General features: G+C 44.5%; 1 protein-coding gene across 2 annotated transcripts in view; it reads right to left on the reverse strand.

Moving 5' to 3' along the window:
* DOCK2 (dedicator of cytokinesis 2) overlaps positions 1 to 14,993 on the reverse strand; it is a 413,468-nt gene extending 398,475 nt beyond the window's left edge. For both annotated transcript variants that reach the window (XM_042947072.1, XM_042947066.1), the window contains exon 1: positions 14,878 to 14,993. In XM_042947072.1, coding sequence (XP_042803006.1) covers positions 14,878 to 14,920 — 43 coding nt within the window. In that variant the 5' untranslated portion in view covers positions 14,921 to 14,993. The remainder of the gene's footprint in view (positions 1 to 14,877) is intronic.
* Positions 14,994 to 16,814: the final 1,821 nt, after the last annotated feature.

The following is a 16,814-nucleotide window of genomic DNA, read 5'->3' on the forward strand; positions in this document are numbered from 1 at the left end:
TTACAAACACTGAAATCATACAAAGTGTCTTTTCCAATGACAGAGGAATGAAGCTAGAAATGAATAAGAGAAATAAAACTGGAAAATTTACAACTATGTGCAAATCAAACAATATACTCTTTTTTGAGAGAGAGAGAGAGAGAGAGCCCATGTGTGCACACTAGCAGCAGAGGGGAAGAGGGAGAGGGAGAGAGAATCTCAAGCAGACTCCTCGCTCAGTGCAGAGTCCAACTCAGGGCTCAGTCTCAGGACTGTGAGATCATGACCCGAACCAAAATCAAGAGTTGGCTGTACAACCAACTGAGCCACCCAGGTGTCCCTAAACAATATACTCTTAAGCAACAAGGTATCAAAGAAGAACTCACAAGGGAAATTAGACAATATTTTGAGACAAATGAAAATGAAAACACAACCTCACAAAACTTATGGATGGAGTGAAAGCAGTAATCATATCAGTGAAGGAGCCTTGGAGAAGAAATGAGATCAGATTCCTCCTCAAACATAAAAAAGAAGCATTTATAATATTGTTTCACTGTGTCCCAGAGAAGCATATTCTCAATTGTCCTTTTGTGTTGTCTTCATAACTACTACACGAGGTAGCTACTATCCTCATTTTACAGATGAGGAAAATGAGGTACAGAGGTACAGGTTTGAGTGGCTCACCCATAATCTCCCCTTACCCTGTTGGCAGTAAGAGCCAGGACTCTAACCCAGCCCTGTGCCTTATTCATTCTCTGCACCTGTTCCCTACCCACAGAACCTAGATGGCAGGTACTCAGGTGTTCACCAGACCCCGCTTCACGCTTCAGTCTTGCCACATTCTCTACGGGAAAAGGAAGAAACTTAGAGGCTATTTAGTCCAAACACCTATACAAATCAGCCCTTTCACCATGGGACCAACCAGTGTTTGTAGGTATTCATAGTAACGGAAAATCTCGATCCTGAGAGACGATAAAACTTGGGAGTCAAGAGTCTATCTGGAGTCACGCAGATGTGGCTCCTGGGCCTAGTTTTGCCCTTTATTGGCTCCGGCCTCAAGCCCAGAGCCCCAGCATGTGATTATACAGGTTTGCCCTGCAAGGGGTGACCCATTGGAGGTTAGTATGCAACCTGTGATCTGGGCAGGGGAGGGGTATTATTTTTGTAATCCACCCAAAGTCACTGTAAGGGCCAGTGGAAGGCTGCTGGAGCAGCTTCACACCCCTGAGTCTCATTTTCCCCAATCATAGAACGGAGGAGATGATAGTCCCTAATTTGCAGGGTTCTTAGGAAGCTCAGCTGAGATTAAAACACAAAGGATTTACTGGTGTCTGGCCATAGTAAGTCCTCAATAAATGGTCATCATTTTTCTCTTTATTAGCATTATAAAACCTCCTAAAGCAATCTTTCCAGAAGAACTCCTTCAGAGCTCTTCTTTAGGTCACCTTAAATCTGTCTCCCTGCAGTTTGCAACAAATGACACTGTTGGTCAACACTGAATAAAATTAATCCTTTGTTCAAAACCAGACCTTGAGAAGGCCCTCAGGGGACTCAGGAATCTCTTCTCCTGCATAAACATAGCATGTTTCTCTGTTGCCTTTACACTTGGTCTGATTTCAAACCCTGTCCCCACACAGGCTGCTGACATTTGGACCTGCTCCAGCTTGCTGGTGCTCTAACTCAGACCCTCCCACTCCTTGCTCCCTCCAACCCCAGAAATTTGGCTGAGAACATGTCTGTCACAGACCTGGGCAGGGCCATGGAGGCAACTGAGATTTCTAACAGAAGAATCCTATCCACAAAATAAGTTGGCCTCTGAGGAACTAGCAAATAAGGTCTGTCCATCAGACATTAGGAGGGTGGGGTGAGACTGTTTTGTTCCCTATTTCCTCTTCATCTTTCCTTAGGAATCCCTTCCTCACCCTCTGCCCAGCTTCATCGGATTAGAAGGTTCAAATTGATCAATTTAAGAAAATGTCTTGGAGAGATCTTGAAACATGGTATTCAACATGAAGGTCTGTATTCATTCCAAAGACGCACATTGTATGAAAATGAAAGTAACTGATGTTGCTGTTTAATTTAAAAATGTATTTCTGCGTTTGCATAAGGGCCTCTATTCTCAAGACTCCATTTGGGGAAAATCAGACATTACTGACAAGGAAGTGGCTTTGCATACCAATACCCTATTCTGTTAAATTTTCTAAATGACTAACAGGAAACTTTGAACAAGAATGCTACTGTTTGCTAAAGTTTGATTGCTTATCTATGATCCTCATTTGAGTTACTTCTGACCAGTGTAGAAACAGATCACCTTTTTCCCTATTCCCTGTAGGCCTAACCACTGTCAACTTTTGAATGAGGGATAAAAGGGGCAGAAAAACATGAGGAAGATATAGGCCAAAAAATAAGTAAAGCCACTAAAATCATAGCCTGCCCCACCCTAGCCATGCCTACCCAAGGAAGATGGAAAAGTGGTGGGTGGCAGGATTCCCAGAGACACCCATTCTAGCTTCCCCTTTCATATAAGGTCTCCAGACACTGGAGAATACGGACACATCTGCATGAAGGATTTGACTTCTTCCTCCATCAAAGTACTATACCCAAGAACCAAGGCAGCAGTTGGTTACTGACAAGCCGGCTCAAACCAAAATACTTATAGCTGAGGATCAAAGGGATGTTTAAAGTACCAAGGTCATCTGGGCTCATTAAACCCAATGAGGACTCAGATACTGGAAATGTGGGTTGGCAAGCCAGTGGAAACAGCTACTTTGAGACAGGTGAGACTTTCAACAACCCTAGAAGTAGAACCCATTGATTAGCCACCAATTCCACTTAAACATATTTAGATACACAGTTCATCAGGAACCCAAATTGAGAGAAATAAAAAGTAAACACCATTGTTATAGCATGCAGTGCACAGAAACAACTAGGGTGGGGTCGCTGTAGTTTGTGCAATGTTAGGAGGTAAGTACATGTTTCTCTTGGATTTATAGATGAGGAAACTGAGACACAAAGAGGGCAAACAACTTATCCACCTCATAACTTAGATAGGTCAATTGACTGATCCAGAAGTCTGCTTTCTAACCACTGCACACACTGCTTGCCCACCAAAAAAAGGTAAACACTTATTGGGCATATATTATCTACCAAGCATATATGATTTTTGCAAAGATATTCATCTGAGCACCTACTGTGGGCTAGGTACTGTTCTGAGTCCTGGGGTTATAGTGACAGATAAGACAGATAAAATCCCTGGCATTCTACTAGTATCACTGCATTTAATCTTCACAGTAATCCTCCAAGCTATTATCTTCATGTAACATGTGAGAAGCTCAGAGATTAAGGAACTTGCCCATGACCACACAGCTAGAAAGTGGTAAAAAGTGGATTCAAGCCCAGATCAGAGTCCAAAGTTCTTGCTTCCCTTACCAGCCTATTTCTGATGTTACAATTTAGTGTGTGTATGTGTGTGTGTGTGTGTGTGTGTGTGTGTGTGTGTGTAGGTATATATTTACATATATGTATATATATACACACACAGTATACACTAGACTTGTTCATTTCCTGTTTTCTCCAGCCTCAGTGAGGGTGAAGATTGAGTCTGCCTTTTGACCACTGAATTCCCAGTGTTGTTCCCACAGTAGAATTCAATCAATATTTACAGAGCTTTAATAAATACTTGTTGAACTGAAGGGATGCGAACATGAAGGGCAGGTATGCCCCTTCTTCTGGTTAAACTCTTTCATGAATTTCTTAAGATTACTTCAGGAGATGCTGATTCAGCTTAGCTGCCAATTTGATTGCAGCCAAGTGCTCTGTGATCTTTAGGGTGGACTTATACCTCACCTGGGGCCCTGCTCTTTGCTGACATGTTTGAAAGTAAAAGCTTCAGCAAATACCAAGTGTTAATAATAGAGTTTGGAAAAGTAGATACATAAGAGGAGCAAAAACAATAATGGAGAAAAATAATACAATTGCCTTGAGTTCACTTCTCTAGTCCCTGAGCTGGACTTTGGAGGGTCTCTAACCTAGAGGGGTACTCACCTACTGGCAGGCCCACTTTGAATTCACGTGAAACACACTCATTGTAAATGCACAAGCATTTTGCCTGAAGTCTCTGAGCAAGGTGTTGACAGGCTCAGCACCAAGGCAACATCCTGATGTTGCATCAGGGAGGGCAACTGCCATGACCCAGCAGAAGCTTCCAGCAGCAAGGCCAGAGCTCACATCCAGTGATGGTATTGAATAAGGTTTGAGAATCACAGCCAGAGGTAACCAAGGAGGAAGTAATCCTCCACTGACCAGGAGAAGACAAAGGAATTACAACCTCCACTGAGCTTTTCTGTGCACTAAACACTATTCCAAGGGCTTTATCCATAGTCACCTACTTAATCCTCACCATAATTCTTGGGTACAATCATTGTCATCTCCATTTTACAGATGAGAAGACTGAGGTAGTGTAAGATCAAGTGAATAGTCCAGGATGACACAGCCAAGAAGAAGCCAAAGTGCCTATCACTGTACTCCGTTTAAAAAAATTTTTTTTTAACATTTATTTATTTTTGAGAGACAAAGAGAGACAGAGCATGAGCAAGGGAGGGGCAGAGAGAGAGGGAGACACAGAATGCAAAGCAGCTTCCAGGCTCCAAGATGTCAGCACAGAGCCTGATATGGAGCTCGAACTCACAAACTGCGAGATCATGACCTGAGCCTAAGTCGGACGCTTAACCGACTGAGCCACCCAGGAGTCCCTGTACTCCATTTTTAGTAAGCCAAAGGGACATGCTCAGCTAACAAGAGAAAGGTGGGATTGCCATGAGTTCTCTAACTAAGGACAGTGATTCTCAACTAGGGACAGTTTTGCCCCCAATGGAACATTTGTCAATGTCTGGAGACATTTTCAGTTGTCACAGTCTGGAGGGGTAAGAGGATGAAGTGAAGGAGCTTCGGCATCTAGCTGATAGAGGTCAGGGATGCTGCTAAACATCCTACAGTGCACGGAACAGCCCCATAACAAAGAAGAATCTGGCCCCAATGTCAATAGTGTCAAAGTTGTTAAGCACTACTCTAAAACATCATGATGGGATTCACTCTCCTTTCCAGGGCTGCTGTAGGTGCACACACACACTCACACACACTCTCTCCTATATTAACACACTCACACACTAGAGTTGGAAGAATGGCTTTATGATGAAACCAAGGGCTGATTTCTTCAGCCCCTCACTTCCAGGGAAGGGAGTGTCTGACACTCTGCTGGATCCTGCAAGTTAGAAAAGTGAGAAGAGAGGGGATAGTTCCTGCTGTCCTGGAGCTTTTGTAAAATCTAATTGAAGAGACAAAATTAACCCAGAAAAAACAAGAAACTCTTAAAAATAAAAGGCTAAGCTGTGGACAGCAGCTGTGGAGTCTCAGAGGAGAGAGATCAAGAGAGGCCCCATGAAGGAGGTGAGACTAGAAGGAGAGGGAGGCGCAGAGGGAGGGCGAGGGGGAGAAATGGAGTGAGAGCCCCTGAGGAGGTGGGTGGAGAATAAAGGTGGTAAGGGCAGGGAGGAAGGGGGGTAGGCTTGGTGTGATGTGGACATAGTCCCAATGAGGGACAGCTGGACCATGTGAATAAAATCCCAGGGTGACTCTATTTGAGTTTGGGGACAGTGGCCAACTACAGGGGTCCATATGTTTGAGGAAGAGTTCAAGAATACTCCATTCATTGCTGTACTGCTCTCATAGAACCCAGCCTCCTGACAGGAAACGGTTAGGGTTGAGGAGATGAAGGCAAGACGGGGCAACTCAGTCCATCCGAATCTTATGAGACCACCAGATAGTGAAAAGCCACCCATAACCCATCACCTCCCCACCCCTACCACTCATGCATCTACCCACTTATCTACCCACCTGCTCATCCATCCACCCACCCACCCACCCATCCATCCAATTAACAATTACTAATTGAGCACCTGCTCTGTGCCAGAGAAGAGCAAGAGTCATTGTCTTGATATCATGGAGTTTACATTCTAGGGAAGAGCCAAATAATTCAACATGAACCTGCAATGAAATATGATGAAGGTGATGGAAGAGCTATGGTAGCATGAAGCAAAAGGTGCACCCGTGCCCAACCTGTGAAATGGAGACATTAGTACTAATAATGGTGTTGTTTGTTGCCTTGAACAAAAAGAAGAAAGAGAGATTACTACTGAATTGTAAGTTTCCTGAGGGCAGGGACTGTGATTTTATCAAAACCAGCTCAGGACCATCACTTAGCATAATACCCAATTTAGGACCATCACTTAACACAGGCTTACTGAATTTAATTGATATGAATAGGCAATAAAAACAGCTTTCTTCTCCTTCACAGCTCCCAAAACCAAAAATTTATACCTTGGGCAGAATGCCTTAGCTGTGTCTATTGTATTGGTTTACTAAACAGTTACTGAGTACTTTTACCAGGCTCTTACTTAACTCACTTTCATGGACGGGCCGTGATGAAATTGTAATGCAAAACGGCACACGTACAGATTTGCAAGAAGGAAGTTTACAGCGTCCACTGGATTCCTAAGGGGTCCCATGTTACAATAACAATTACTTTCTCTTATGTAGCATGTTCTTGCTAGTGCCTTATAGCTGGATGGACTCAAAGTTGACCCCAAAACAGAGCTCTGCCCTCAGACAATATGCTATCCAGTGGGCGAAGTGACATGTAGTTTGTTACATAACTAAAAGATGAAAACTGAGTACTTCAGTAAAACAGAAGAGGTTCCTCCAGGAATGAAGTGTAAGGAAACTGCCTGAAAGAGTTTGCATTTCAGTGAGACCCTGAAGGTCTCTGCTCCTCCATTTCCTTATCTGTGAAAGGATGATAAAAGTACCCATCTCACAGGGTGGTTAAATGTGGTAGCACAAGTGCCCTGTAAATGTACCATGTTGAAAAAAGGTGAGCAATGTTAGTATTTATGACACTGTGGATAACTCAGATCAACAGTTTAAGTAAGGAAGTCTCATATGCAATTCCATTCTCCCTGCTGCTCATACCAAAAACCTTGGAGTCACTCCTGATTCCTCTCTTTCTCTCATACCTAATTCCAATCTATGAGGAAAATCCCATTTTCTCCACCTACAACACACACATCCAGAATCTAAGCGAATCTCACCTCCTCCACTGCTGCCTCCCTGGTGTGGGCCACCACCATCTCTTGCCTGGGTTATTGTAGTAGTTGCTGGACTGGCCTTCCTGATTCCTCATTTAATTCCCCTCTCTCCATCATAAAGCATCTAGAATAATCCTTTCCAAACAACTCAGAACATTCTGCAATTCTACTGAAACCCCTACAGTGTCCCACCTCCTTCCATTTAGAGTAAAAGCTGAAGTCATTGCAACATGTGCCAGGCACTACTCAATACAACCTCCCGTCAGAGAATTCATTTCCTACTCTTCTGCCTCTTGCTTATTCTCCTCCAGCCACAGGGACCTCCCACACATCAGAGAGGTACCCTCTTCACGACCTTTGCATTGACTGTTGATTCTACCCAGAACATTCTTTCCTGAGACAACTCTCTACTGACACAACTAGTGAGGCAAGCAGCAAATTCCCACTTCCTTGGCAAATCCTATAGGTTCAGCTGGCACTATGTTTGTCCCTCTGCCAAAACCCAACATGCTGATCATGGTGTCTCAGCCCTGGCATTGCCACCACTCAATCCAGTCCAACAAATGACTGCTCAACATCTGTTCTATTCAGAATCTGTGTTGGATCTTGCATCTATGCAAGTCACAGTGTCTACCTGTCTCCTTCTACCATCTTAGTTTAGGCTTGGATTCATGGGATCATGTGTTGTCAGGAAAACTCTAAGTGCCCTGGAGTAATGTCTAGAGAGGGGTCTGGCAAAGTGAGAAATGAAGTCATATCCCCTTCCAACCCCAGTTTCTATGACTATAGCTTTAAACTAGTGCAGAAGCTGACAGTGTCCTATTGAGGTCACAGGAGATGACTTTCTCCAAAGAGAACTAAAAACCAAGTAAGACTTAAGAGGCTTACAAACTCAGCCTTACTGTGTTTTAACTCACATCAATTAAATGAAGTAGGAAGATGGGAGAAAGTGCCTATTAAAGGGAACCTTTGTAGTGTCTCTACCCAGATTCCTCTGGATTTGGATGGTGATGAGCATTATCCTTTCCCATTTGCAGGACATTTGCTACAGAACACAGACTGTGGCACCCATGTGTAATTGACTATTAAAGACCTGTAAGCTTTAAAAAAACAAGCAAACAAACAAACAAAAGTCCAAAGATCCAGAAATTATAATATTATGGTGACTACATTGCCTGCCTCAACATACAACAGCAATATAAGGATGTTGATCTCAGGAAGAAGCAGAGCTTGGTAAACAGTCTGTTAAGGTTCATTCAAATACAAACACTATGATTGGGAACAAGATAGCCACTAACTGATGAAGCTCTCACAAGCCTAGGGATTAGGACCATCTCTTTAGTGGACTCAAAGAGCAGGCACTTCTGAACAATCCCAAATTGCTGATGCTTTAGACAGTGGAAAGCCAGGCACCTAAGAATTGATGCTAGGATGGAATCAGATTTCCAATACATGTTGTTGTTGTTGTTGTTGTTCTTGTTGCACCAGACTAATTTCTAGGGACCAGTCCAAGATATAGTTGGCCTCCATAGCAAAGATACATGTACTAAGATCCCTCCAAGTGTTTCCTTTGGAATTCTTTCCTCCATTGTTCCTCAGAGGCCTTCTCAGACCCTTCTCTCCAATATTCTTATTCACGGAACAAACTCTTTTCTTACACTGGCACATATAATGTAATTATATGTTTATTGATTTTTCCACAAAGTCCTTTTTTTTTTTTTTTTTTTTTTTTTTTTTATCTCTCCCACTAGACTATAAGCTCCAACACTGTAGGAACCATATTGGTCTAATTCTAGTAATTTCCTTGTCTAGCATAGGGCCTGGCACATAAGAAATTCCCAATAAATATTTAAGAAATAATGAAGAATGAATGAGTAAATGACTGAACAAGTTAATGAGTGAAAAATGCTCTCTATCCCTCCTCCTTGATTATTACCTTGGCAAATGTGAGTCCATCTATTCAGATCTCCTCTCTCAGACCTTTGAACAAATAAATATGGATAAAAGATTCAGTAGACACTTGAATTGCAAAGTCATGCAGAGTTGGGGTGGGTGGCATGTTGGGGCCACTATTATGATGTTATCAGAATATCAAAGTTATGAATGAGTGATGGAATTAGAAGGAGTTGGTGAGGAGAGAGAAGAGAATAGTGCTGATGTGTTAAGAGAAGCTGGGTTGCCACAAGAAGGGGGACAGAGGTTTCCAGGGTGGTCGCAGTTCAGACCCTTCTAGACACCTGCCTCTCATGTTTCCTGGATTTCTTTTTTATTTCCCCTGATCCTTAAAATATACCTACCCCCTCCTCACATACACATAAATACTGCACAACTTTTAATTGAACCAGTCTGAATGGATTTTGTTCCTTTAATAAGAGCCTGTGCCGCACAAGATTCAAGTACCCACTGTCCACTCCAAATCTGTCCATTTTGGCATGGAGCAGCTCTGTCTAGGGTCCTGCACTGCAACAGCATCACAGGCATTCCTGTATGTGGGGGTGGTCTCAGATTCATCCATATTCCCCAATCAAGACATGGAAAAAGACCCTTTTCCTACTTTTGCAGAGCCTAGTATGGTTTGCATTGTGCCCCTCCCACAAACAAAAGATGTGTTAGAGTCCTACGCCCCAGTACATCAATGTGTGATCTTATTTGGATAGAGTCTTTACAAAGGTAATCAAGTGAAAATGAGGTCATTAGGGTGGGCCCTAACCCAATAAGGAGTGGTGTCCTTATTAAAAGGAAAATTTGGAGAAAGGCACATACACAGGGAGAACACTGTATGGAGATGGAAGTAGAGATCAGGATGATGCCTCTACAAGGCAAGGAGCACCAAAGATTGCCAGCAAACCACTAGAAGCTAGGGAGGGGCATAGAACAGATCCTCCCAAACAGCCCTTAGAAGGCACTACCAATGCTCCCCAACACTGCCAGCAAGTACTCAACCATAACCAGAGACAGCCTGCATATAGAAGAGGTTTCTAGGCATCACTGAAGCCCCCCGCACCAATTCCCCCCCTCACTCTCTGTCTGAAAAGCCTGACCTGTCCCTAAATGTCATACCACAGACAATGGGTCATCCCTTCTGGACTCAACTGTTATCCATGCCTAGTCCCACAAATTTGTTTGTTGAAGCCTTAATCCCCAGGACCTCAGAATGTAACCATATTTGGGGATCAGTTCTTTAAGTACATGATTAAATTAAAAATGAGGCTGTTAGTGTGAAGTCCTAATCCCATATAACTGGCATCCTTCTAAGGGGAAGAGACACTAGGGGTGAGCGTGCACAGAGATGAATGCGTGAGGACAAAGCCATGAGACGGCAGGTGTCTGCAAGCCAATGCCTCAGGAGAAACCAATCTACCAGCACCTTGGCCTTGGACTTCCAGCCTCCAGAACTGTGAGAAAACAAATTTCTATTTTTTAAGCCACCCAGTCTGTGGTACTTTCTTATGGCTGCCTTAAACAAACTGACATATCATCCCCCAAATCCTTCTTCCCCTTCTTCCTTAGAAATGGCACTCCTAATTTTCAGCTGGGTGCATGGCTGCCTGCATTACAGACTACGTTTCCTAGCTTCCCTTCTCAGTCACGTGATTAGGCTTTAGCTAATAGGAAACAAGAGGAAGTGTTAAGTGGGCCCTCAGGTAGGTGTCCTTAAAGAGAAAGGTCATGTACTTCTACTTCCCTTCATCCTTTCTGGCTGGAAGGGGGACTTGACAACTGGAGCTTGAGCAACCAGCTCAGTTCAGGAGGCAGCAGCCTCATGCTGAGGAAGCAGCATAGTAGACCATGAACCCCTCTTCATGGACCATTTCTGGGCTTTCTATTTGAGGGAGAAATAAACTTCTAGTTTGGGTAAGCCACTGTTTAGAGGCATTCTATCACCCAGTCACACTTATTCTTAACTGATACTGTTATACTCTTTCCTCCTCTCCCTTTTCTGCTCTCCCTTCTCTCCTTCAAGGAGGAAGCTCTCATCACTGAGACTCAGGCAGAGAGGATTAACACAGTAAAGGTGAAAAGGAAATGTTATTATAAGTAGACTCTTGCAGGGTTAACTAATCAGGCAGTTAACAGGTAAAAGGTCACTTACTTCTGTTCTTGTATTCCTACATCCAATCCCCGCCCTTCTCACAATTAATTATATTAAATTCTTACGGGTGGCATGCCTGCTCAAAACTTCCATTGTACACAGAACGAAGTCCAAACTTACAAGGTTGGTGTTCAAAGCCCTTCACAATCTGGCTGCAACCTACCTCTCCAAAGTTTTTTGTTTTGTTTTGTTTCCCATTATAAACATCTACTAAAACCAAAGCAGAATATTTATTGTTTGATCCAAATGCCACATACATTCCAACATCTTGCCTTTTTCTATGACGTTCCCCTTCCCAGATTCCATCCTAGTGTGGTGCAAAGGGCCTATAAAGTCAATTGAATTTAAGGCCACACCCAAGTGCTTCCAAATTATATGAACTCTGGGCCTTGATTTCTTGATGTATAACATGAAGATAATGCCTCACATAAATGTTCTGGAGCCAAAGATATTGCACGAGAATAGGTCTTATAAACCACAAAATATTATACTCTTGGAAGGCATAACTGTCCTGAATCTGGCATTACTCTGTGTTTCTCTTGGATCCAGAGCCGTTAGGTAACCCCCTTGACCTTAGTAGCTAACTTTCATTGAGCCAACCACATTACTAATGCTTTTCCTGCATTACCCCATCCAATCTTCACAACAATCCCCCAAGACTGACATTATTCATCATTACCCCCACTCTATTGATGAGGAAACAGGCCCATATTTGAAATCAGTTCTGACTTCACAGCCACAGCTTCTAACATTACATATATCTCCTCCAAGGACAGAGTCTGCGCCTTTTCTTACTTCAGAGTCACACTGTTTTGTTCTTGGAAACACGTATCCCGCCTCTGGAACTCTCTGGAACCCTAATGATCACACGTTTCCTTCCTTTCCCAAGGAAGGAAAAATAATCTGACTATAGATCTATATGAAGGGTCAACTGGCTGCCTACCAGACAATAAGATGAGCAAGAAGCCAGTAGTTCTGATGATGAAGGAGCCTCATGTAAAGCCAGCCCCAAGACAAATAGACACCAGCAATCCTTGAGAATTAAGGCAGAAAAAGACTGGCTAATGTTACCAGCAATGTTTGGTTTCCTGACAAGGAAACCAAATAGGAAAGCAAAGCTCAGATTATCCTTGTGTTTTAGGCCTGGCTGGGACTCTGGAGATATTTCAAGAACCCCCTAATCCTTTATATGTTTCTCTTTTCTTCTTCAAAGCCCCCATACTCATTATCTCAAATGCTCTTCATAAAAGAACACCTTGAAATCAAAAAATATTAATTACTTAACTTGCAATGAGAAAACGAGAGCATAGATCTGTCTGCATATAGTGATGGTGTTGGAACTAGAATCCAGACTCCTTACTGTAGGTTTCTGTTCTTTCTGTTCCATGACTCCAGTCCCCCATTTCATCATAACCTAAACTTTGCCTTTTCCTTCCATCTACCCAGGGCCTAAGAAAGAGGGCTGGAGGTTACCTTCCTTAGTCCAGCATTCATTTGCAGAGAAAAGAGATTCTTTTGATGAGCAGGCACCTACCAAGTGCTCTCTGGCTCCCTAGAGGGTCATAGACCTTCTGGCTCCCCAATGAAATAGAATTTTCACAAGTAGGCATGAAAGATGTCAGCTATACTATCAGATCAAGAAGCCTCTGAGCTTAGGGCCTAACAGAGTTCCCAATCTCTGAGCACATAGGTGGGATTTTCCTCTTCTAGAGAGTGTGGGAACCCCACTCCATCCTGTAACTCTATCCCATCCTGTGATGTCATGTCCTCAACTAAACCTCCATGCAGAGGACAAAGTCTAAGAATAATAATTGATAACATTTAGTGAGGATTGATTTGTACAATTGTCATTCTAGGGACTTTATGTGGATGAATTTGTTTAATCCTACAATAACCCTGGGAAGCAGGTATTATTATTATCCCCATCATACAGACAAGGAAACTGAGGCCTGGAGAGAGTAAGTAACTTGTCTGAGTCACAGGGTTGGGAAGTGTCAGAAGCTGGAATCCAAGAACAAGCAGTCTAGCACCAGAGCCCATGATCCTCACACCTTAGCACAGGGCCTTCACAGCAGGAATGCACTGCAGCCCTTGGGATGGAGGCTGGGACACTTCCATATCACTCAATCTCCCCCATTAACTGCCCTGCTTACCCTAGACCACCAATACTGTCTCTTGTCTGCTGCCCAGGCACCTTCGCCCTTCTGTCCACCCAAACGTCCTCCACACTGGCTGCAGCATGAATCTGCTCATGCCTCTTCCCTGCTCAGAAGCCCTCTTTGGTTCCCCACTGCCAAAGTAGAAAGAATCTCAACTTCTTAGCCTGGCATTTATAGCCTTCCAAAATGTGGCTCCAGCTTACTCTGAGCATAATCATTCCCTTCAGGTGAAAGGCAAACCTCTCTTCTTTCCCAGATATCCCCTCCAGGTCTAGCTTTCATCTCCTACACTACATTGGCCTCTCCACCTACAATGGTCTGCCCTATTTAACAGTCCCCATTTTAACTGGAGAAAAATTTCAGCCTAATACCCCCAGCTAGAGGGGCCAAAGTTAGAGAAGCTTTGAGGTTAAACATGGTCCTTTTGGGGCTTAGTTCAAACTTCCCATTTTACAGATGAAGAAACTGAGCCCCTCAAGGGTATAGATTATTATTTGTTGTCTGGATGGGGACCATTCGTCTTAAAACACTCCATGGTGCCTAGAGCCCATTAAGTGAACAGATAAATGTTGAACTCTCCAGGGCAGTATTTCTCCAACAGTGGCCTTGGGACTACCCATAGTAATAGCACCCCCCCCCCCCGGATCCTCCAACCTCTGACCTATTCAATCCTCATCTCTGAGGGTGGTGTCTGCCATACAGCGGTTTTCAAATTCACACTTGAGTTTGAAAACCACAGTGAGTCTATGGAGGTTGCACCACGGGTGCCACTTAGTAGAATGAGTCCCAGTACCTGAAGCCTCCCTTCCCCCAGCTACCACTTCCGCCCCTGAGCTTGAGGCAGAGGCTTCTGGGAGCTTAGATGGCTGAAGCTGATGAGGCTGGCTTCTTGGATATCCCCAGATAACCTGGCAGAGAAGCCTTTCTCCGCATAGGCTCTCCAGGGCTGAGTGAAGGACTCCGCCCTCCAATACCACCCCACAAGCTAGTATAGCCCTCTGGACCTTCTACCAAATCAGGGGTCATCTGACCCAGAAGGAACAGGCAGGAGAAGCAGACAGATGGGTGTCACTGGGCCAGGCAAGGCCGGGCCAGGGGAGGGAACGAGCGCTCCTTTATGAGGCCCACTCTCTACATGGGGCAATGGAGTCCACTCATCGAAACACTGGGAGTCTGGCACACAGAGCCAGGTTGACAGGCACTGGGCTGGACTGCTTCTAAGGGATGCACCAGCACTGGGGAGAGGCAGGGGGCTGCGCGCCGGGCGGGAAAGGGCACGGGCTAGGCGAAGCCCACAGGGCGGAGTGCCCTCCTTCCTCTACCTCTGCCTCCTCTTCCTCACCCAGCTGGCCCCGCAGCAGCCTGAGGAAGCCACTGTGCCCTCAGACCTTGGGTCAGCGCTCCCGGCCCGCGCTCATGCCGCCGCCTCCCGCAGCATCTTTCTGCCTGCGGTTCTCTGGCCAACTGCCCTTCCCCCAGCTGGGGACCCCGTGCCCGCACCTACCCACGCCGTGCCGCTCCTTGTCAGTTTTGCGCCAGGGGGCCATGGCTGGGCCAGGGGGGCTGCGGGCGCCTCGCGTCGTTCTGTGGGGAAGCAGCCAGGCTAGGCGCTCCGCCGGGCCCCACTTCCTTCCTCTTTTCAAACTCCCTCTCAGGGCCCGCCCTCCTCTCCCCGGGGCGCCCGCTCCTCCTCCCTCCCATTGGGCTGGGGCGCATTAGGAGGCCAGGAGGTCCGCTCCAACCTGCTCTTCGCTAGGCAAGTGGGCAGAAGCCAAGCAGGTACTTGGGCCCCCCCAGGCCACCACCACAAGGTCAGGAAGTTCCCAGACAACTGAGCCTAGTGATTGAACCGAACTCCCTCCCCTGGCTCCGGAGCAGGAGCTTTGGTATCTGATGTGAATTCAAATCCACACTCTTTTGCTTATCAGCACAAGATGGGATATGCCTACTATAATTATAGGATTGTTGTGTGGATTAGAGGAGATAATGTACACAGCAGATGACCCATTATGGTAAATATATACCTACAGAGGAGGTCATTTGTGGTTTTTATCCTGTTGGTGCCACGGACTCATATGAAAATCTGATAAAAGCCCAGAATACTCTCCTGTAAAGCTTGGGATTTACCAACAATGCCAGAAGGTAAGGGTGCTCTGAAAGCCAGCAACAGGGCCCCCAGGAAAAGAGTCCTAGAGGTAAGCTAATGAAGACATTTCTTGGAAAAATCTCACTTTTGCTCTGGGAACAGATTCTATCAAGAAACAAAGAAGTAAGGGAGCCTGGATACCTCAGTCTGTTAGGCCTCTGACTTCAGCTCAGGTCATGATCTTGTGGGTGCCTGAGTTCGAGCCCCCGCAATGGTCTCTGTGCTGACAGCCTGGAGCCTGCTTCAGATGCTGTGCCTCCTTCACTCTCTGCCCCTCCCCCACTTGCACTCTGTGTTTCTCTCAAAAATAAACATTTTTAAAAAGTTTTTTTATTAAAAAAAAAGTTGCTTTGACCCAAATTTTAAAGTCTTCCCAAATTTTCTTTATTCATAACTCTCACTACCCTTTCTGCCTTAAAAAGTCAATTAGATTAGGCAATAATATCACAGCTGACAGGCAGCTATGGCAAAATATTAATTTCATTTTATATAAAATTATTTCCTTTTTCAGGCACCTGGGTGGCTCAGTCGGTCAAGCATCTGACTGCAGCTTAGATCATATTCTCACCGCTTATGAGTTCGAGCCCCACATTAGGCTCTGTGCTGACAGCTCAGATCCTGGAGCCTGCTTTGAGTTCTGTGTGTGTATCTCTCTCTGCCCCTCCCCTGCTTGTGCTCTCTCTCTCAAAAATAAATAAACATTAAAAATAAAATAAAATAATTTCCCTTTTGGTTTTCTAGCAGCACAGTTTAGGTGGTATGTTTTGTAGTGAGCAGCTGAATCAGTCAGGATTCCACCAGAGAAACAGAACCAGTAGGATAAGTATATAAATATAAAGAAATGTAATGTAATGTAAATATAAAGAAATTGGCTTATGTGAATGTGGGGCTGGTTTGGCACATCTCAAATCCATAGGGCAGGCCATCAGGAAGTGCAGGCTAAAAATTTTCAGGCAGGAGCTGCTGTCCACAGATGGAATTTCTTCTTTTTCAAGGAAAGCTCATTTAAGGCCTCTCAACTGATTGGACCAGGCCTTCTCAGACTATTGAGGACAGTCTCCTTCACTTAAAGTCAACTGATTGTAGATGTTAATTACATCTACAAAAGGCTTCCACAGCAACACCTAGATTGGTGCTTGATTGAATAATAAGGTCTGTAGTCTCACCAAGTTAACTCATAAAACTAATCATCTCAGCAGTATGACAAATCAGACTGTACATCAGAGGTTGGTGGACTTTTTCTGTAAAAGGATCAGATAGTAAATATTTCAGTCTTTGCAGGCCAATAAGCAAAA

Source organism: Panthera leo, chromosome A1, assembly GCF_018350215.1.
Source record: "Panthera leo isolate Ple1 chromosome A1, P.leo_Ple1_pat1.1, whole genome shotgun sequence".
Taxonomy (NCBI): domain Eukaryota; kingdom Metazoa; phylum Chordata; class Mammalia; order Carnivora; family Felidae; genus Panthera; species Panthera leo.